General features: G+C 45.3%; 1 protein-coding gene across 1 annotated transcript; it reads left to right on the forward strand.

The window, feature by feature from the left end:
• The first annotated feature begins 134 nt into the window (after positions 1–134).
• LOC144178718 (uncharacterized) lies at positions 135–22,736 on the forward strand. Its single transcript, XM_077706789.1, has 7 exons — positions 135–395; positions 4,459–4,557; positions 5,569–5,932; positions 8,999–9,253; positions 11,733–11,881; positions 15,416–15,490; positions 16,990–22,736. The coding sequence occupies exons 1-7, from the start codon at positions 317–319 to the stop codon at positions 17,307–17,309; spliced, it is 1,341 nt and encodes a 446-aa protein (XP_077562915.1). The 5' UTR covers positions 135–316; the 3' UTR covers positions 17,310–22,736.
• Positions 22,737–22,798: the final 62 nt, after the last annotated feature.

A 22,798-nucleotide genomic window follows, 5' to 3' on the forward strand; every position in this document is an offset into this window, starting at 1 on the left:
TTCAAACTTTAACTTTCCTCTGCTTATTAACAATTCCCAGCTGCACTTTTCAATGGGACGATGCTATAACGTTAATATATTTTTGCGACACATAATTTGAAAAAGCGCCGAAAGCTATGCCAGGTGGCGCGATGCGTTCTCCAGCCGCTTCCAATGGCTTCTGCAGATATGCGGGCTGACATAAATCAGCCGCTGCAAAGCAGACAGCTGTAGTTCAAGGGTTCAAGCTGCGAACAGTTTATAGTTATGGAGTATGTGCTAGCGTGAATGTGTCGTCAATTGAGTCTGTGGTTAGACTATTGTTCAACTGAACTAAATGAGCGAGAAACAGTGGGAGCAGCCGCACGAGCCGGAAGGTCGCCAACTTTCACCGAGCGGTGCTCATCGAACACCCAGTACGGCAAACATAGCTGGCGGTTCGCTTTTGCGTGGACCAGCTTGGAATATTATTTAGCTTTGTGCATGCGCGTCTTCTCTTGCCTGCTTATCATGCGGTATGAATGTGCTATTAATGGTCGAATCGATACGGATCGACGCAGTCGTATATGTGGCAGAACCGGTTGCTTCTGTTTACGTTATATTTCGTTGTCTACTGCGCGTTGCCTTCGACCGGATTTTTACGTTTTTGAGCTCGGCGTAGCAGAAAAGGCGAAAAACTTAACTCATAGTTCGTTCTTAAGTTGGCGGGCGTTGTAGTACCGTTAGTAGGTTTATTACATAACAGAACAAAGAGGATCGTTGAAATAGTTTAGATGTTGAAGGTTTACATTTTAGTTAGCAGGCCCCGCAAAAAAACTTTTAGTCTTCGGTTGTTTTTGTTTTCTTTAAAAGTACACGCCAAGCAGAAACATCGAACCAAAGGTTTTGTAACTCCATGACTTTCGCAGTTTTCTGGCATTTCGTGAATAACCCAAGTTATCAATGGCCAATTTTAAATTTTTTAGGCAAACAAAAATACCTCACTTCAGAAATGTATAGGCCCGTATCAAGTGTGTATATGCTCCCACCAACCCAGAGAATGAATATGGATAGAATATTACAAATAGAAGATTTTCACCAATACATTCGTATTTGGTAGAAAAATTTTGGGTGTTTTTGGAATACTCGGTTGCCGCCACATATTCCCATGTATTCTGCGCACAAAGGACTGCTGGGGGCATCGTGCAACTTCACTGACGCAAAACAGGGTGTGCAGCTGAGAAATTTGGTGCGTGATTAATTTTGACCACCTGGGGAGTTTGGTTATTCATGTGTGTCACTTTCCCTTACTTGCTGTACCTGTTAGTAAGGTTATGCATTGGTTTAGTTTTCCCCTTGGCTCTCTGTCTTCTTCTTCTTCTTCTTCTTTGCTTTCTCTTATACCCCTGTCACACAAGCACTTTCAATCTGGAGTGAAGCGAAGCACGATTGACTTCTCGAGTGCACTCGACACACCGCCGCTGCTACACAGCACGTTTCAATCCCGATTGAGAAGTTGCTCTGGTTGCACTCGCGTACTCCAGATGGCAAAAAAAATATATTTATTTCGCGGCCTGCGGTATACGTAACTATATTAATGTTACCACACGGTTATTTGGACCAAGTTATTTGGTACAATTTCTGGCGTTAGTTGATGTTGTCAACTTCTGTGCCATTAGTCAGCGGGGACGAAAGTATCACCACCTTCGTCCGATTGCGCTTGAGAAACCAGGATTGAGTTCGAGTGGGATCGGGCTCTAAAGCGATTAAAACTGTGGTGTAGCAGAGCCCAATTTGGATTGAGCTCAATCCGGATCGACTCAATCACGATTGATGAAAACGCTCGTGTGACAGGGCTATTAGTCTTTACAAGTGGTGCAATGCTTGACACTCAATTTTATATCTTTGAACCAGTCTTTCTGGGGCGTAGGTATTCGATTTAAAGGTTTGAATATTTGCGTATTCCTGTTAAGAAGTGAAGGATGAGTAAAAAAATTTGCTCAATATAAACTTCCTAATGCTTGGGTGCGTCACTAAAGAATTCTTGTTTACGGTAAAGTTGTAAGAATAGATGCTACAGAAGCATGTTTTCTGAGTGAAAAAAGAAACCTGGAAAGATGGAAAAAAAAAGTGTGAGAATGAAAATTCAATGCCAAATTTTAGTTTGGGGCTTGGGTGTTGGCTTTTTAGTACCAAAATACCACACAAAAGTAAAAAATTCCGCACGGTATACTAGGAAGCCTTGCTAGGCTAAGCCCCATGGTGCCATCAGCAACACTTAGGCACACCCTCACGATTCAAGCTCAAATATTTATGATCGAAGGAGACATATATATATAAAAATGTGGTAGGATGAATACACAAAGGTGGAGACTGGGTGGTGCGCTTTAGTGGTGTTGTAAAACATACTGTCTTTAACATTTTTGCTTTTCCAATGTTCCTGTCGGGAGGCCAGCTTAGCGTAGCAATGCATGCTGTCAGTTGTAAGGAAGTAACTAAATTCGATATTTGTAGTCTGCTAGAACCCACTCTTTTGCTTTTTCAAAGCCATCAAGTGATCCTTTATTCAGCTAGGCTGTAGCACTGGATGTACTGTTGTGATATATTGAAATAGGAACAATGGAGAGCGTTGCTTTTAGAACGTGCCGCGCTGCGTATGCGCAGTAGAAACAAGTTACGAGAGTTCGTGACCAATCTGGTATGGAAAGACCATCGTCTTTTGTACGTTTGGCACGAAATAAAAAAATTAAGGAATATAGCTTCATGTGCCATTTTCACTCAGCGAAGCGACAAAGTTAGATAACGCTCGCGTGAGTGGGCGCCGAACGCGGCGGGAAGACAAACAAAAGCACTCACATGCTGAATGATGGTCTTCTCATACCAAGGTTGGACACGAACTCTCGTAACTTGTTCATACTGCGCATACGCGGCTCGTCGCTAGGATACGCGGCATGTGCTCCGTTGTTCGTATTTCAATGCATCACGATAGTACATTAAAAACGCATAAGGGAACTGGCTAAACGGGTTCCTGAATTTACACATGCCCATATTTTTGTTTTGTGTGCAGGCGGCCATAGAAAGGGGATGAAAACGCTGTTCTGACACTGTGCGGCAAAGAAAGTATGCACATTAAACTAAAGGAGCGCAATCCACATTTATGTAATGTTCATTCCCTGTATGTAACTGAAGCCGTGCTTTTATCGCAAACGAAATCCTTCCCGTGAAATATTTCTGCCACCTAAAAACAGTGAGATGGATGTTTACGTTAAATATTTCTTGCGTATGGCCAGAAACACGTCGAAGCATTGTTAAAGTCTGTCACGTGGTGTTTTTCGTATGCTGCTCGTACACCGTGCCAACCATAATTTCACGTTTTGCTCACTTTAGCAAAAACTAGCTACTGCAAACTGCTATTTTGCAAACTTCGCATGTGGAACCCAAGGTGCCATGTGTGCAGTACGTTTCATGTGTGGAGCATGTGGTTTATCGCATTCCACTGAGGAAATGTGGGTCAGTTTACGTTGGTCAAACTGGCAGATGCCTTAATGACCGATTGAGGGAGCACGACAACAACGTCAAAAAAGGAAACGATGGGTTCTTAGCCTTGCATTGCAAATCTTGCAGGTGCAAACCTCAGGGTGACATGTGCAAGGAAGAGGCGAAAACCAAACTATGTGCGAAATAGTTGAAGCACATGAAATTGAAAGGCAGGGCAGTAAATGTGTAAGCCGGGTGTTAATTGAGTTGTCCAAAAAAAGTACTGCACATCGGGTATGACTTAATTTGGTGTCTGTATAGATTGTGCCAAGTGTGCGAACATGTGGTGATGTGGTATCGGAGATGATACGTCTTTTTTTCTGTTGCTGTTCTTGTTGTATTTTATTTTTTATTTTTTACTGGTGTTAACATGAAGAGTGCGTATAAAAGGTGCGAGATTTCTCTTATTAAATTCAGCTGGAAGTCAGTGCTCGTCCCGTCGTCTTTCTGCCTCCTTGTTTCTATTCGTGGTGTAGCTATTTTTTCAAATGAACTACCGACTCGCCCACCAGTACTCTTTGTTCACTTTAGCAGCTGTTGTCCACCGGTATTGGAAATTAATTGTCGTTATTCTCATGTCTTCCTCTTTTGCCGCCCTGCACTGGCTGTTCGCTCCATTTTACAGCATGTACAAGCAGTTACTAGTGTCTCGGGATCTGTCGAGACAGCGCGCGTTAAGTGCGCCAGCAGAGGCAAGTGGTGAGCTGCACTCCGACTTGATGTTTCCTTAGCAATGTCAGCAGCGGTGCAAAGGCAGCAGTGGCACAGCCATGCGCTTTTTGCTCTCTGTTCGGTCACTCTGGGGATGGGTCAACGGCGAAAGTTCTTGCCGACGTGCCCCATCTATTGCTTATGCTATAAAAGCATCGGGTAGCCTTGCCGTGCAAGTATCCAGCTAATAATGCCATAATGGAAGCAGTGCTGTTTACGGGTTCATGCATTTTTTTTGTTCTAATTTTTCAGGCACTCCGGACCCTGAAGTCAATGAGGACGCAGATGGCACCCCTGATGGTGACAGCAACATCGATGGCTCCGATGATGAGAATAACATCTTTTGCAAAGGTATGTGCGTGAACGCTGTCTACCTCAGCTGAAGAATTTTATATGCATGATGATATATGTGTGAATATTCTGACGCACTGTGTTGTCTACCTTAGGTGGGGAATTCTATATGCATGATGAAATTAATTGTATGTTAAAACATGGGTACAGCATCTGTAAGCTGCAGCTAGTGAACACAGCTTTTTCTCTAGGTTTGTCAACCATTAAATAACAGGTGCAGGCTAGTCAGGCTGAGACCTGCAAGTGAAGCCATTTTGTGGTCAACGAGCAGTGCAGATGGGGCTGTAAGTGCAGCTCTTTTGACGATGTTTTGAGGGAGCAACTCAGTCTTCGAGGAGCAAGTGAGAATTAGACATCAGTGAAACTGTTCTTGCAGCTCAACTTGCAGCTGAGTGTGCAAGATGTACATCTGAGCTATGGGGTGCGCCATAGTGCAGGGTGTGGATTAATTAGGACCACCTGGCAGCCTTTAATGTGCACCAAAATCTCAGATAATTTTTTTTTTCTGACAGAAAAACTTGCTACAGCTTGGAATCAAACCTGTAGCCTCGTGTTGCACCACACCTTAGCCACTGAGACATCTGGCAGTGACCTGTTGGTATGGTAGCCAGAGATAAAACACGAGGGCATAACAAGAGGGGGGCATCAACCCAACGGGAGATTCTAAGTACTGCTATTTGCTTCATGTAGTGTAAAACCTTGCTAGCAGCTGTCGGGGTGGCTCAGTGGCTAAGGCGTCGTGCTGCTGAACCCAAGGATGTGGGTTTGATCCTGGTCGTGGTGGCTGCTTTACTGATGGCAGCAAAAAGCGAAAATGCTTGTTTATCAATATTTTGACGCCCAGTGGAGATATCCAGTTGGTCAGAATTAATCCGGAGCCCTCCACTACAGTGCGCTGTTGGATCTGCTAGCCCACAATCCCATTGTTATGAGCTGTTCTGCCCAAGTGCCATGTCGTAGGCGACAGTGTTCACCTCCGTGCCAGGAGGCCTAAACCCTCTCTCCCTGCAGTGGAGATGGTGGAAGGGGAGGAGGAGCTGCTGGACTTCGGGGAGGAGCAGCCCGCGGGGCCGCGCACCAAGTACACGTGCCCCGAGTGCCCCTTTGAGACCTTTGTGCGGGGCAGCCTGGCGCGGCACCGGCGCATGCACGCGCGGCGGCCGCTGTCGTGCCCGCACTGCGACGCCCACTACCTGGACCAGACGTCCCTGGCGCGGCACCTGCGCACCCACCAGGGTGGGGACGGGGCGCTGCTGCCCTGCCCCGAGTGCGGCACCCACTTCACCCGGCCGGACACCCTGGAGCAGCACAGGCAGCTGCACGCTCAGCCGGAGAAGCCCTTCAAGTGCTCCATCTGCCAGCAGACCTTCATGACGTGAGGGGCGCGTTCTTCGCTCGACGGGTCTCGGGTGGGGGATACAGTGTACTAGAAGATAGAGGTGTGTCATGCGGGGGGAAAACCAGTAGAGAGCGAGGGTCCCTTTTGCGATGAAAAAAGTCTGTGGAGTGCAGGCGTTCCCCAGAGAACTCATGTTGCAGCCAGCGCCCCCTAAAAGATTGTAAATAAAACACAACAGTTATTCAACGGGTTTTATAAAACTTTACACCATAAATTAAAGAAATAAGACTATTTACGGCAATAAATAAGGAATACTTTAAACAAAACTTGTGAGACCCAGTGGTAAGCAGCGGCTGCCAGGGGCGCTGCCTACAACAGGAGTTCCTCATCAGAAATTTTCATCGCATCAAGGACCCCCCTAATCGATCCTGAACGACGCACCTCTCTGTTCTAGTACACTGTAGCAAGGAGGGGGGGGGGGGGTAACGTGCCACTCTTGTCTTCTCGCTAATCAGTAGTCACTGAAACAGGCACAGAAACATCCAGGCGAAAGATCGTTGATTGCTGCGTCTGATGCTGTAGTTGTCTGACGAACTGCTCGAAAACGTTGTAGTTTGTTTTTTAAGGAAAATGTTGTGGGAACTCGCTGGTACTGTGTGCTTGCCGCTGGCAACGTGCCCAACTTTTCTCAATATTTTGGGGGGGCCTGCTGCATTAACGTACGTTCCCACTTGTGACTCGCACACGTCGCTTAACATGACACGTCAGCGCCACGTGTGGCATGATGAGAGAGTGTTCACACTTGCGACCAGCAATGATGCGATTGCGCGTAGCAAGGTTGTTTCCCATTCTGTACATCTTCTTTGCGCTCCCAACAAACAGTTGCACTCAACGATAAAAATATATTACACAGCACGACAAGAATAGGTAGAAATCCCTGTAAGACACATCCTACTGACTTGAAGCAGTGCCGTAAACATTGCGGGTGTCGGCTTTTCACCATATAATTACAGGAAGAAATACACATGTTTACATTCACACCACAACAATCACATCGCGGGCTGCAAAGCTTTCTTCTTTCCTTAGATGCAAAACTTCTGGTGCCTCTGCACTCCACGGTGTGACCTATGTGCTGATAGAGATAAGAAAAGGCTGCAAGTCGGTCTACTGTCCCACCAGTCATCTAGCTATTTACACAGATTACTTGCTTTTACAGTGCAGTGCTTACGCAGTGACAGGCCCCACGCTGTTAGCTGATTCGTACATATGTACGCTAAATGCAGTTACCAAAGAAACAAGGTACATGGCAGGTCGCTTGCCTGCAGTGGCTTGTCACCATTTGCAATGCTGGGAGCAAACAAGCGCGTGGTTTCCGGCTACTTCAGTAGACTCTGCGGCCATGATTGGCTAACTGGTTTGTGATGCTATCGCGCGATGAAAAAAGTCAGTTTAAGACCGCTCGACTGGGCGTCGCAAAGCGATGAAGAGTGGCAACTTGCTCGCCGCTTTGCAACATGTTACGTTGCAAATGTTGCACAATGTCTGCGATTCGCTAGTGGGAACGTACCTTTAGCTTCTGGTAATTTAATGTGAGGCCTGTTGTGTTGGCTTCTGGAATGCTGTTTCAAGGTGCATGCCAACTCTTTGTAGTGAATGGCTGCACTGCTTTGCTAATCCAGTCGAAGCTGTTGCTGATTCTGTTGGTGACACTTTGTGTTGTCCCACAAAAATCCTGTTGTGAGGTCTGTCGCAGTGTTTGTGGTTGGGGGAGCTTTTTTGTTTAGGTTTGTAATAAATGCTTGTCTCTCTCTCTCTCTCAAAGAATGTAAATATTATTTTCCTAGCTGGAATGTTAAATACGAAATGAGAAAGAAAAAGAAAGGAGGTGCACCCTGTTGCGAAGGGTGCACCTCTGCAAGCATAGAGTTATTGTGGGAAAGCATCAATAGAAAGTACAGAAGCAGAACACGACTTGGTAGCTGACTGCGGAAAAGTTTTCGGTGGGAATGGCTGCACACTGATAAAATGGATGCTCCCAGGATGCAGAGCTTGAAAAAGTCCATACGTTTATGGGTCTCTAAGAAACAGGTGACAAGACATTACTGACATTACGTACTCAAGGAGACATCGGAGGAAATGAGTGCCATTGCGTTTTGCTAGTTCTTCCCTTTCACCAACTACATGCACAATTTGTATCCACGAAATACCCAATAGCATCGAATATTGGGCACACAAATAAAATTGACATATAGCTGAAAAATTCAGCTCGGTGATACTACACACCAATTTTTTGAGGCTGAACTGTGGCTTAATGATGGTATGCACTAACGAGTAACGGGTATTGTTACGTGACGGCAAGACAGAGGGTACAAACCATGACAGATAATGCGATGATTTCATGGGCAGCTAGAACTGCATAAACGCCGGGGCTATGCCACATCCGGTTCATCAGCTTGTTCGGAGGCAGGTTAGCATGGCACAGTATGCCACTACTGACTTCCTCCCCCTTGTAGCAGTGTGCTTGTTACTTACTGTGGTGGTGGTGTTTTATTAAGTGCAGAGCACTATAGGGGCTCGCCGTCTCGTCGTAGCTCGCTCGCTGGATCCAAGTAGAGCCACACGGTGTTCCGTCATAGTGGCCGTTGTCGAGGCATAACCCAGAGGCATTGAAAGCCAAGTGGTTTATATAGTCATAAGTGTTCTAAACTCGTGAACCGCTGGCGCTTGTCATACATCTCCCCGTTGTTTAGTGCAAAGAAAACTGTAGGTACATTTGAGGCGAAATTAACCGCCAGCGCCCGCGTTCATTTAGTTAGTAACGCTCGTTGGGTTGGTTTTGACGATAGTAAGTGAAAAAAAGTGCCAGTTCAACGCCGGCACGTGCGGGAGGAAAAGCAAGCACTAAAAGAACAGAACTCCCGCTGGCGCAGTTTCAGGCAGGGGGTGCGCGAGCACTGCGAAGGCGGGAAATTTGAAATGCATTGGATGGTAGCAGTGAGCGGGTAACGGCGCTACAGCCCATTATGGCGAATCGCTATTCTGCACTTCCGACAGCTTTCACGTTGAGTGGAGCGGCTTTAATTTTCCCCTCTCCCTCTCCAGCTACAAGGAGATGCAGGCCCACAAGGCTGGCCATGGCCGCAAGCCGCCCCACGTGTGCGAGGTGTGTGGCAAGGGCTATCTGCAGCTGAGCACGCTAGCTGAGCACCGCTTTAGCCACGAAGAGGAGAGGCGCTTCCCCTGCTCCCTCTGTGGCAAGCGCTTCTTCTCGGCCATGGCGCTCAAGCGCCACGGGCGGGTGCACACAGGAGAACGCCCCTTCCGCTGCCTCACCTGTGGCCTCAACTTTGCCATCAGGTAAAGAGGGAGAGAAGTGGTAAGCGAACATATCTACTGAGACCAAGTTGTGACCCCGGATTCCAACCATGAGGCAGAGATAATTAGAAGGATAAGGATGGGGTGGAGTGCATACGGTAGACATTCTCAAATAAGGAAGGGCAGCCTGCCATTGATCCTGAAAAGAAAAGTATGACAGCTGCATCCTACTGGTACGGGGCAGAAACTTGGATGCTCACTAAGAGGGTTCAGCTTAAATTGAGGACGACTTTGCGAGCAGCGGAACGGAAGATGGTAGGTGTAACATTGAAGGACAAGAAGAGAGCGGAGTGGGTCAGGGAACGAGCGCATGTTACGGACATATTAGTAGAAATTAAGAAGAAGAAATGGGCGTGGGCAGGGCATGTAATGCGAAGGCAAGATAACCGTTGGTCATTACGGGTAACAGAGTGGATCCCCAGAGAAGGCAAGCGTGGCAGGGGGCGGCACAAAATTAGATGGGCAGATGAGATCAAGAAGTTTGCGGGGACAAATTGGTCGCAGTTAGCGCAGGACTGGGATAATTGGAGATCTATGGGAGAGGCCTTTGCCCTGCAGTGGGCGTAGATAGGCTGATGATGTTGAAAGAGGGAGACAGCCCGGACTCACCTGACCGCCCTTCAGGAAGAGTCCCATAAGGTTGATGTTGGAAGGCCATCAGTTTGAAGTCCGCTAACAGCGTGTGCATTTGAAAGTTGAAAATTAGGTCCCTAAGCACCACAGGAAAATGTGGTTCATGTGAACAGGCCTAGAACTAAAGTCTGCAGACACTTCCGCCCTTGTTGAAAAAACTGAACAAATGTGAATCCAATTGTGTTTGTGTGTGTGTGTGTGTGTGAATGTGCAGCGTATACACGCATGTATGGATGCGGATTTTCATTTTTCCTCTTCTGAACCCCCTTTTCCCTACTAGGCCAAAAATTGTTTCGTTAACTGTGAACTGCATCCCAGTGGGCAGTGCACTCCTTAGAACCAGAGTAATGAGTAGGGTCAAGGCTCCGTTACAAGCGAAGTTGTTGTTAGGTGTTTAAGCCTTTTTTCAGAGCTCTTCTCAAAAACCATCTCGTTCTGGTAGCTGTTCTTCCTACTTTATTCCACAGTGTAAGACATACTATTAGGTGAGGACACAGCTTGCAAAACAAACGTATACTCGTCGTTTTAATAAAGTCGCCAAACTGATCCGCTGAGACCGTTGACTGCAGCGCCCTCCAGTGGCAGAGAAAAGAAGCTGCCCGAGCACCAGCCACTCAAAGGTGTTCGAAACTTTTCGGCTTTTTGTCGGGCCTTCTCGGCAGCTTCCGTAACCAGTCGTCTGCTTGACGTCTGCTCGCCGCGGCTTGGCCAGTTCCACCGGCCGGCGGAGCAGACGATAATTTGAAGAAAGCCGTACGAAAGCCTTTGCGCTCGCCCCAGTGTTTCAATGTGTTCTAGGCATGTATTTTGATTCGGTAACAATGAAAGAAGGTATAAAACACTAAACCGAAGGGAATGTGTGCCGCGGTAGCCATTGAGCCCTCACTCAAGTGAGATTTTATGCAGCAAAAAATGGGGTGCAAATGCCTTATTGAGTACGTACTGCAACGGATGGCAAGAAAACATGACATTATTTAACATTCCCAGCGATCCTAAACGAATGAATCCCCACTCATCCCCAGCAGAAAATGATCCTACTTGCGGTGAGCGTTTCTCTGAGAGTGTGGTTGCGTGAAAGGGTACTTTTTGGAGCTTGGAGGGGAAGTACTACTGGGTGTCGAAGAGGTGTGCGCTCGTAAACGATCCAGTGCCATTGATTTTACCGTTGGCTACAGCCCCCCAGCTATTCAGTACAAGCAGCAGCAAAAAGAAAGCGTCTGCTGCCGGAACAACGCCCCAACATACAAGAAAAGTAGTCCAGTTTCTGAAATGGATTAAACTGGCAGCGAGTTCGCTGATGTTGCTTTGTCTAAAATGACGTTGCTCACCTGGGGTAAGTTCACGCACGAAGCAGTGGAGACAAAGCGATGTTGTCAAAGTCACTGCCGGTGTCCAATGTTGAGAGGAGCTGCACGCGCGTCTAAATGAGCTTAGGGCGCCCGAACTCTCGCAGGTGTTTAAACTATGCAATAAATTACACGTTAAGATCGCGTTGTGTGAGCTCACATGGTGAGCTTACACAAACAATGTTGTTTTACATGCATGCCGCTGGTGCCTGTGAACCACCTTTCTTCGGACAGTCGTTGGTCAAGCCACTTCACACCTACGATGATGCGAAGCTTAGTTAGGAGTTCTGCCACCAGATGACCTTTCAATCAAAAGTATTTGCGCGGCGTCTGCACAGCGCCACCAACTCTATTTGACAGATTTTTGGGCTGCTGTGTCCACACCTAAAAGTGTATCTTACACCGTGCTTTATTCTTTCGGCACTCCCGGGTGCAATCGTGGAGATGGTTACCCTGTGGAGTAATGAGGCTGTCCCGCCCAGGGCCCACCTTCTCGCCCACAAGCGCACGCACACGGGTGAGCGGCCCTTCCCGTGCCCTTCAGAGACGTGTCCACAAGCCTTCAGCACTTCATCGGCGGCCAAGCGGCATTTTCTCAACATCCACTCTAAGGACTCCGTGCGCAAGGCTGGTAGGTTGTAACTAACACCACCTCGTGCGGGTGTCCTAGTCCTCAAGAAATACCTAGTAAGACACCTTGCAACAGATTAATGAGCTCAGCTAAAAGTATCGTAGGATTCGGTCGTCCCTCGCTACCTCTCTAGTCAACTTTGCAGGGTTAGAAATAACAGATGCATTTAGTATGAGCTGATTGCAGAAAGTCGGCTGCGTGGCTGTGTTCTCACTTCTCTCTCAAATCACACGCAATTACTGGTTTTGTGGTGATCGTAATTTCGTAAAGGGATCACAAGGCAGCATTCCACTATTCCGTTCGAAGGATAAGATCTTTGACGCCTCACTATGGTTTTGTTTGATGTGGTAGGATGCTGACATTGCTGAGTAATCTGCAACAAAAGGAGTGGACCTCAAATTGCCTGCTTCTTTCACCAAGATTCGTGACGCTACTTTGGAAAGCTGTGAAAAATGAGCAGTCAGCGATCCGAGTTTGTGCCAAAAGGTGTGACTAAACATGAATAGGGCTTTGCCGATTAGCCTACTGCCCAGTAGATTTAGTAAGGCATATAATTTGTTTAACATTTTCCTGCCCATTGGAAAAGCAGTGATCTTGGGTAGCCTTGCAAGCAGTTTTTTCCTGGTTAAAAAAAAAAAGCAAAATATAAGTGTGTGGTGTCGAACTTTTGGAAGGGTATTGTTTCAAACAGTAATTTTTATTTGGAAAAAAAAAAACGAAAGAAAAAGCTGTACAGAAAAGTTTTGGGACAGACAAAAATATAAGCAAAAATGTCAGTATTGCTCCGCACAGAAAAAAAAAACACACAGAAAATTTAAGAAATACATTGTGTACATATCTTATCAGTGCAAAACTCCTGCAGATATTGAACGCCTAACTGTAAAATTTCTTGACTTACAGAAAAAATATTTGCACTAGTGAGTTTCGTGCCACTGTGCCAAACAGTTCCTCGAAGCATAGGTTGGCCACACATGTTAACTTTGTGAAACTTGTCAGTCTTGCTGCCTTTTCCCCACTGATTTCAAATATGCTAATATTTTTTGAGCGAGTCAATTAGTTCTCAAGATAATTAGAGATAATTATCCATTTTTGAAGGAAAAACAAGCAAAACAGTGTAAGCTGTAAAACTGTAATCTTTATATTTTCTAATACTGTGAACCTTGGTAAATGCGATACAGGAAGCAGTTTGTTGACACATCACTTGGAACTAATTTTACAGCTCATTAAATGTGGTGGCACCAGTGACAAGGAACCATTTCGAACGCCTATTTCAAACACCAAGTTAAATCAGCTGTAAACTGGTTCCAAGTGGTGCAGCGAAAAAATGCTTCCTATATTGCATTCACCAGGGTTCTTAGTATTAGAAAATATAAAGATTACATTTCTATGACTAACATTGTTTTGTATATTGTTCCTCCAAAAATGAGTAATTATCTCTAAACATTGTTTTGTATATTGTTCCTCCAAAAATGAGTAATTATCTCTAATAATCTTGGGAACTAATTGACCGGCACAAAAAAATAATGGCATATTTGAACTCATCGTGAAAAAAGCAGAAAAACGGACAGGTTTCACAAAGTTGACTTAAAAATTCAAAGAAATTCTTTTAAGACCCATGACCCCCCGTAATGGCTAATGGCGCAGTCATGGATTCTTTTCTTGCCTTGGGCAATGAGCTCTCTCTTGAAGGAGCCATAAAGACACAACACAAGTTGGTTCATTCAAAAGATTGCCTCGTTAGAACCATACTGACACTCCTTTTAACGTGAACTTTGCTCCAATAATCTGTATAATTGGGAAAAAAGGGAATGGCCATGCGACCCACTAGCTCATTTCCCGCAACAGAACCTATGATGTCATACCAGCCAGTTCTGCGATTGGCTGAGGCCGGCAAAAGCAAACACAAATTAGACTGAGCTTATCAGCTTACCGAACGAGCTATTTGCGGTTAAATTTAGCGCACGTTTTTTTTATCAGTAAGAATGGTGGGACAAACAGTGGAAGTTATGAATGTACACGTAAACATAGTGCTGGTGGGTACTGCTGTTGGTACTGTGCGCACTATGCTTGGTTTACCTGCACAGCACTGCGGGGCTTTGGGGTTGTCTCAGACGACACTGGCCGATTGACACAAGCGACAGTGTCTTACGTGACAATATTTGTCGAGCGAGCACTGTTTCACAAAACGATTATTTTCTCCCAAAACAAAAACAAGCCAGCTTTAAATACAGTCAAAAACAAACCAAAGGCAGAAAACGGCTTGCATCGGTATGGTGGCGCCATCTAGGTTCAGTAACGGTAAACAAGGCTTCGGAATCGGCTGCGCAGCAGTCGGTTCCCTTTATGTCATTGCAGACCAAGAAAACACACGATTTAGTGGGAAAATCAAAATCAAATTTCTCAGTGAATAAAGCGTCTGTATCCGGAGAAGCGCTGGGGGTGCTATAAAACATGAAGTCTTTTGAATGAAACAAACTTGTATTTTGTCTTCATGGCTGCTTTAAGAGCAGAATGTTGGGTTTGAATTTGCCATCATGGTCCAAACCAACTCCATGCCTAGCACTTCGAATGGCACAGCCGGTCAAAGTGGGATGATCTTGGACGTCACCAGCAGAATTTGCGGTGACAAGCGTACGCCGCACTACGAGTCTTAACCATCGCGTATTGTTACAAGAACAACTTTGAGGCCGCGATGCACGATACGTCCCCACTGTTCATGAAAATAGTTTGCCTTTTCGTGTATGTTTTTGCAGTTTTTTACTTACCACGTCACCAGAAGATATCCACAATAAGTTTTTTTTTTTTTTTGCAAATTCTTGATTTGCAATAATCTGCAGTTGCTTTTACTAATGCACGCTGCAGTGACGTCTAGGGGGCAGTTTTGTACTAGTGATGTTACTGGGAAAACGGCTCGAATGTCACTGGGGTGCCACTACCCTTTCCTCTGTTTTTATAATTATTTAAATTAAACACAGTTGGCATTAACATTTGCATGCTTGTTGCTTGAGCAGGCTGATCTCTGGAATTAAGCAAAGTTGCTGTACATTTCAGGTTTTATGGAAGCTTGCTTATTCAAGATAATCGAAACTGCAAGAAATATGTGTGCTAGGTATACTTTTAAATTGAATTTCGAACCCAACATTACAGATACATACAACTTCTGCTTCCACAAAGGAAAACTTGACATTAACTTTTTATCTGTGAATACCAGCCATCGGCGTATGAGCTCATCATGTTTATGTTCTCAACCTTGTGAAGTTGAATGCACCATTGAAGCCGGTTTTATGAGGGGTTCCTCAAGGGAATAATCAGGAGGAAGATAGTGAAAAACTTGACAGCTGGCACCGGTGTATACCAAGAAACATAGGGATGTGGGGGTATGATCTGGTCTAGTTGTGTGCTTTGCAAGGCATTCGCACGGAATGTGCAGCGCAAAATTTGCACAATGCAGGTATGACAAAGTCAGTTGACTGACTGCATGCTAGGCAATGCAATGCTGCATTCATCCTAACTGTCGTGAACATTTGCTCACAGCGAGAAAAGGTGGAGGTGCCATGGACGGTGCATCAGAATGCGCCGAAGGTGATGGTGAAGAGGACTACATTCTAGGTAAGTACACAGCATTTTTTTATAAACCAGTCTCTGATTGTTTCTAAATTGAATGTGTAGAGTGGTTTTTAACTTTCGGCAATTTTAGCCACATTGTTGGAAAATTCAAACTGTTGTTATCCTCAGATGCAAGTGCTTTTTTTTTTTGTTGGGTTTAATGATATATTACACTGAAGGAAGTTGCTAAGTATTTGCAGTGCAGGATGCTCTGTCTCATGATGTTAATCTTGCAGCCTGCCCTCTTGCCAGTGGGCGCTAATAGTTACAGTCCCGGAGCATCTGGGTTCAGTGTGTCTGTTTCGAAATTGTTTTTTATGAGCACATGTTAGCGGAGGGTAGACATAGTCACTCCGTCTTCCATTTTCTTGTGGACAGTTCTCATTAGTCCAATGCTTCAATTGTTCCAACTTGAAGTTTTGGTACAAACATGACCACAATGCAAACTTTGTAATTTTCGAACCATCTCTTTGCAGTGCTGGTCACAGTAAATGCTGCTGGTGTTTTCCCTTGTAAGAGAAATAGCAGAGATGCACTTTAACCTACCAAGCTGTCACTTTGCAATGTACAGCTATAAATAAGCTGAGACTCGAGGCATTGCTGCACACTAGATCGTCCGAAGGAGGTGTAAGTTTCCTTTGCAGAAACTTACTCCACTTTGGGGATTTCAACTAAATCTTGTCGATTAACCACTAAATCGTCTTCATAAATAGCGTCTTTCTTCTTAATGCATTTTCACACTGCCAGGTACCTAAGATGGGCCCTAAAAGGGAATTGGAGCTGAGTGTGTGAGGGAAGGATTATTGTTCTGTTAGTGGTTGCTGTTAGATAAGGATAAGTGCTGGTATGTAAAACTCAGTTGAAAACTGGTAGCTTGTTTCTCTTTGTGAGCTTTATGCTTAGTGCGACACCCCACATTGCACTTGGAGGCCTAAGATTACTGTGACCAGATGCAAACTAGAGTGGTGCGTTAGTCTTGGCAGAAGTGGAGGGGGATAATGATCAATGACATTTATTGGAGCAAAAAAATGAAAATGAAGAAAGTTGGGTGGTGCATTGGGGATAAAATAAGACAATTTGGGTGCAAAAGATGCGTTTGGACAACCCAGCATAGAAGCCGTTGGAGCTTCGTAGGAGAGGCCTTTGTCCTATAGTGGACATCAGTGGGCTGCTGCTGCTGCTGATGATGATGATGGTAGTGATCAGCCTTGGAATGAATTGCACACAGTGTTTAGTCTTAGTAGAAGTGGGGGCATCAGGACTGAAATATGAAAATTTTTGGGTGAAAAATGGGTTAGGATGACATAGGATAGAAGTGATTGGGAGATGCCTTCGCCCTGTAAAAGGCATCAACAGCCTGCTACTGCTGGTGATGGTGATCAGTCTTGGGATGAATTGTGCCTAGCGTTTGAATTGATAGCTTGCTCTCCAGTTGAACGGTTTATAGTAGTGGAAACAAGCGGTTGTTGGAAGGGGCATGCTCTTTCCGCCCTGGTGGCCAGGTGGTACGGACCGCGAGGACGGAGTGGGCAAGCCACCGGCCGTGCCGCACATCTGCCGGCAGTGCGGGGCGAGCTTCAAGTCCCGCGCGGGCCTGTCGGGCCACGAGCGGGCGCACGTGGTGCTGCGGCCCTTCTCCTGCCCCGTCTGCCCGCGAGCTTTCGCCAGCACGGGGGCGGCCGCCAGGCACCTGCGCAAAGTGCACAAGACCACCACCACCGCCCTGCGCCAGGCGGTCCGCTACGACAACCCCATGCACTACGACGGACTAGTACGGCGCGACCACCCCACCCCGCCATGTCCCGATGGGCCTCCAGCCTAACTGACGCCTGCACGACCGGCCGTGTCGTGCTGAGGCAGAGGTTGGGTGGCATCGCAGTGATGTGCTTGGCTGACGTGAGCCGGAGCAGTTTGCTTCTTCTTCGTTAGTTTTCGCAGTCCCCCTCCCCCCTCTCCCCACCTCCCTTTTTGGTGATGTTTTTTTGAGTTGAACGAATGTGACTGACCTCTAGTGAAAAAATGTCTTGAGGCCAGTGCAACCAGACTGTCTCAGGGTGCACAAGCCCAACTTACTGCTAGGAAGTCTAATGAGCCGGTTTTTTGAAGCTTATTTGTGAATGCGTTGATGGTAAGCGAGTGGTGATGTGGTGATTTAATACACTGCGGTGATGAAAGAAACAAAGTAAAGTGTCCAGAAGCTTTTTTTAAAAAATGCGAATGAGTCTGTTTACGGCGTTTGTGAATACATACATGTGAACAGTAATGTTAGTATATGGGCGTTTTAGCTGCCATTGTACAGCATGTAGGCACTTGCGATAAGAGCATCTTGGGGCGTCTTACTGCGGTGAGTTTGCTCGAGTCAAGAACATGAAAGGAAGGGCAGGCCAAGCGTGTTTGCACTGCAGTCCCGGATTTTGCCTTTCTAAGCACCTTAAAATACCAAGATTCCAAGCGCCCCTTTCAGAAAACCTTGCACAAGCTGCTTCCCTTTTGTTAGTACTATGGAAGTCCCTGAAGCAGTAACAGAGCATCTTGTTTGTGCAAGCGATTCGTGCATGGTTGGCTGTGGTTGAGCAGGTTCTTCACTAACAGCGAGGCCCTTTCGATTGGTATGTGAAGTCTGGAGCCTGGGTTGGCACAGAAGTTCATACATGCATGTCTGTGATGTAGAATTAGTGTGCTGGCTTTTTATTATCAATACAGGCTGAGCAGTCTCCAGTAATGTTTCTTAAATTCTTGTCTAGGGAAAAGCTGGGAAATTGAGTGGAATGTCAGAAGCAGACCAAGCTTATATAACAACAGAGATTCTAGCAGCTCTTCCTTTGAAAACACCTTAAATGGTGCAGCAGTTCGAGTGTGAATTCCTGTGAAATGCACGTCTCAATGTATAGTAGTAGAGGGTGCCCACATTGGTATAGTAGTGAAACCATACTTGTCTCCATCATGCATTGGAGCTGTCCTGAAAGTCAAACTCTCTGTCTTTAGGCCCAATGGTTTTAAGGTGAGTGGAACGCTGACAATTATTCTCTCTCTTGCTGAGGCAACCAGGTTATGTGTATGCTTCATTGATGCTTATTGCTTGCAATTGTGATAGCAGTATAAGTTTATCTTGTTCAAGCACTTTGCTGCATAACAAGGCACCGTGTTGCCAAGCTGCTTCAGCCATACGTTCTCAACAGTTCAGTATTGTGCTAATTTTCTTTTTTTCCATCAGCACCAAAACAAGCAACGCAGTCAAACTGCAATCATTCAGGCTCATTGTTTGGCAGAGCGCAAACTTGAGGAAGCAATCTAGTCTCCTGCACTAATTACACGTGTCATAACAAACTTGTGAATCTCTCAGCGTGACGAGAGCTGAAGCACATGTCCAGTATTACATAAGCTAGTTACGTGGTAGCTCACTTCTGACTGTAGCTGTCATTTTATCTGTTCAGGGCCCCATGATGTATGTGAATCGGTCTCGTCGCATTTATTTTTGTGTCTTCGAAGCTCTGGAAAACAGCAGATGGGTTCTAGGGTGGCTTGAAGGATGTACAGGACCTGTGCACAATCTGGATTGACAGTGTTGTGAGGTAGAATGTGGAAAGACCCTTTTGTGGGAAACGTGCCATTGAACTTCACTGAACACGCTGCAGAAAGCGTGTGGTTATAGGGGCCATAGAGACAACATATAGTTCTGTTTTGTTCAAAACTTTTTTTTTGTAGCATCCTGAGCACTTGTCCAGCAGCAAACAATGCTTTATCCGACGAGAAATTTAACAATTGAACAATAAAAGTGAAATTTTCAATACTCGTGCTACAATCGCATGTTTTGTGACATCAGCAATAGCATTTAGGGGGCAGGTACTTAAAACAAACAGGTCCATACCAAAACACACTTTGTTACCAGCGGTTTTCCTAGACAGGCAGTGTCGCTGCTCTGCAACCCTTGCTACTCAGCTTACCTCTGATCAGAATTGTACGTGCCGTATTTCGTTAAAGTTCACAGCAACTGTTCTGTGAAACATTGTGTATGACTTGACAAACCGGGTCACGTAAGTGGCCGTGTCTCTTGCCGGTGTTATATCTGGAAACTGTCTGTATGCCAACGGTGTTTTGCAGCGTTGGCGGACGGCAGTTCCTTATGCGAGGCGGGCGTATATGGTTACTAGTTTGTTTGGAACTGATATTTATTGCATCACCATTATTACTGCTGTAAAGAGAATATGCAATAAATTTCAGGCTCATATAGCTCATCTCCCAAGCTTATAATTCTTGTTTAATCTGCATTTGATTTTGTCGGCCTTAGCTCCAAAGCGGAAAGTACCTGCTGAGCCACCTGCCCACAATCTATTTTCCTTATTATATAGCTTATTTGAGTGAACGTTGCGTTAAAGGGACATTGAAGGCAACCAGCAAGTTTTTTTAAAAACGAAAGTCTGATCTTCCTATAGCCATTTAGCGTTGATTCGGCACTGAAAGCTGCCTTAATTGCTGAGAAATCACTAATTAAACTACGCACCTCCTTCCCTCATTTCTCTCGCAGCTATTTTATGATGCAAACAGTGCCTGCTGCTGCTTCTGTTTGCGTCATGATAAACCACAAGTGAGTGAGGCAGCGGGGATGTATAGCAGAACAGAAGCAAATGAATACAACGCTACCACACATCAGGCGGTTGCGTCAGTTGCAATCAAATCAGTCGTGCTTTCCTGAACTACCGCGTCCTTTGATTTTGCTGCTCCGGACCACTAAGCAAAATGTTTCTTTATTGGACCCATGATCAGTATTGATGCTTTGTTGAAGAAAAGAATATCGTCCTTTTTAGGCCGCATGAATGTTGGCGTCGTACCAACTACTTGTGCGCGGCTCCTGTGCGCCGCCTTGCATGGTGGCACCGCCGCCAGGGTGGGTGAGTAGCGCCATCCAGTGGCAGCCAGGGAAGATGTTGCATATGCCAGAGGTTGCAAACGCACACTTGGAAATACTGACTTTAGCCGAAATAGGCGTTCTCGATTTTTTTTTTTTTTTTTAACGCAGCGAAAGCACAAGCTGTGTCGTGCTAGAAGCGGCTATGCCCCCCACAGTACTGTGCAAAGGTCAAACAATTATTTGGCTGAGTATTGCACCTGGTAGTGCACTGAAATCAAAGCTGGCTTGTTGGTGTTAGGGTTTGCCGTGCCATCTATCGGCCCGTAGTAGTATGTTTGTGTTTATTGGCACAAGGGTATCTAATACCTAAGAGCGCCAAAACTATGTTACGCGGTCTTTCAATAGTCAGGTTTGGGCTTAAAATATGTATGAAATGATTATGATACTAAAATACTGTATATATGGGTGTAGAGGGGCCATAGACTAAAACATGGAGATGTTCATAATTGGCGGATGAAGGGGATTATGGATGATGATGATGGTTGGATGTTAATGGCGCAAGGCCAACTGGGGCAAAGGGGATTATGGATGGAACGTGACTGTAGCTCGAGCCAGAGAGCATGCTACGTAAGCGGGTCCCTCATGTGACCAATGAAAACATCAGCTGGGCTCCCATCAAATTGTTTCTAGCTTTCTTTTCATTCTTCGAAGTTCAAACATGACACTACAAAAACTTCGGTTAAGTCTATAAACTTGTGAACGTGTATTGTTAGAATATTTGTCACATAATTATAAGCCCTTTTGGTGTAAGTTGTGTTTATGGCCAGTGGCGGCTACACCTGTCCTTACGATTTCGCTATTTTCTACCTTATTTTACAAAAGCTATGCATGAGAGTGGTATTATATTCTTGTTCTCGGCGAGCTAACTATCGATCTAGAGCAAATTGTATTTTGCCTTCAGTGTCCCTTTAAATGTGGTGTCAGTGTTATTCTAACAAGCCTATTTTTTGTACAAACCAAACTTGCATTTTGTTTTCCTGCCCCCCTTTAATCAAAGGTTGAGGTAAAGGTTGAGGTACTTCGAGAGCACTTTGCTGGTGCCTTTTTGCCGCACATCATTGGTGCATTGCCGGTTAGCTTGGCACTGCTAGCAGAGGAACTGCTGCATGTTTGCGGCGGTCGATTGTAAGTGCTCAAAGTGCGATACATGCAGTACTCAGCCAATTCTAACTCTACACCAAGAACGTGTTTTGCATGTGATCTTAGCGGGACATTTTTCCCTTTCAACAATGCGTAATTTCGTGCATTTGAAATGCCTGTTTGCATTTCCGAAATTCGAAGTACATCGAAAATATTCGAATTTTTTTAATTGTTCTATCCTACTGAAAGTAGAATCAAATACCGACCGTACTGTTCTTTTTCAATATTCAGAAGTTAACAAATACAGTCAAAACTTGATCTAACGAAAACCGATTTTACAAATTTCCCGATCTAACGTACAAATTCGGATTCCCCCGCGGGTGCCTATACGGCTCAATGCTTTTATGAACTCGAACTAGCAAAATAGATACAGTGCTATTTCAGATTTTATGAAGCATTTCGAAAAACAGACACATTCAAAAAAGGAGGAATTTCAAATGTGTTTCGTCAGAACGCGCCACGCCAATACCGATTTGACGGATACTTTGAATGATAAAGAAATCGTACAGTTAATTTTCACTGCACAAGAGGTGTCAGAGGATGCTGCTGAAGCTGCTGATCCAGAAGCTGCTGAAGCTCTTGTGCTCGCTGCTAATGAAGTGCACCCTGGCAATCATCACAGGCTTTTTTGCCAGGAAATAAATTCGTTTCCCCCAACCCCTAGCATTTTGTTATTATTTTCACCACGGACTTTTAGCTCTTGGCTTATTTATCGCAAGGCAAGCACTGCGGCCGCCGCAGTTACGATGTCGTGGTAGCTGCTGGGATGCACCTCCCTTTAGACATCGAATTTATGCAATCAACCACTTGTAAAATGGCAGTCTTGATTTTATGAAGTTCTTGATTTAACAAAATAATTTCCAGTTCTCGGTGACTTTGTTAGATTGGGTTTTAACTGTATCGGCACACCCCTACAAAAACGCCATCGTATTTGCCTATTTGACCTAAGGTTCTTTTTTTGTTCCAGTGTCATTTCCAGGTAAAGTAAAAATGCATGGAGCAGTATAAATTTACACTCTGCTTCTTGAACTTGAAAAGGAAGCTGTTTGCTGCAGGACAAGAGTTTTTTTTCCCCGCATGCTTGAACAGCTAGTGCTCTGATTATTGCACATTTGTGAACGGTCATTATTCTTTTTTCTGCTTGCACAGAACTGCGTTATTCTACAGAGCCAATTTCACTTGTTTTTTAGTGCATATATCCTCAAGCAAATCCTACCACGCTGTACTGCTATGATCACCTGATAAAGTCGGCAAATTTCACA

This window comes from Haemaphysalis longicornis, unplaced genomic scaffold (genome assembly GCF_048455015.1).
Source record: "Haemaphysalis longicornis isolate Haplotype H1 unplaced genomic scaffold, Haemaphysalis longicornis Haplotype H1 scaffold_4, whole genome shotgun sequence".
NCBI lineage: Eukaryota > Metazoa > Arthropoda > Arachnida > Ixodida > Ixodidae > Haemaphysalis > Haemaphysalis longicornis.

Excerpts from the sequence above, each read along its gene's own strand:
- LOC144178718 (XM_077706789.1), top strand. The coding sequence starts at position 317 with ATGAGCGAGAAACAGTGGGAGCAGCCGCACGAGCCGGAAGGTCGCCAA. Across the intron at positions 4,558-5,568 it reads GAATAACATCTTTTGCAAAG|TGGAGATGGTGGAAGGGGAG; the intron begins GTATGTGCGTGA and ends CTCTCCCTGCAG. Across the intron at positions 15,491-16,989 it reads TGAAGAGGACTACATTCTAG|GTGGTACGGACCGCGAGGAC; the intron begins GTAAGTACACAG and ends CCTGGTGGCCAG.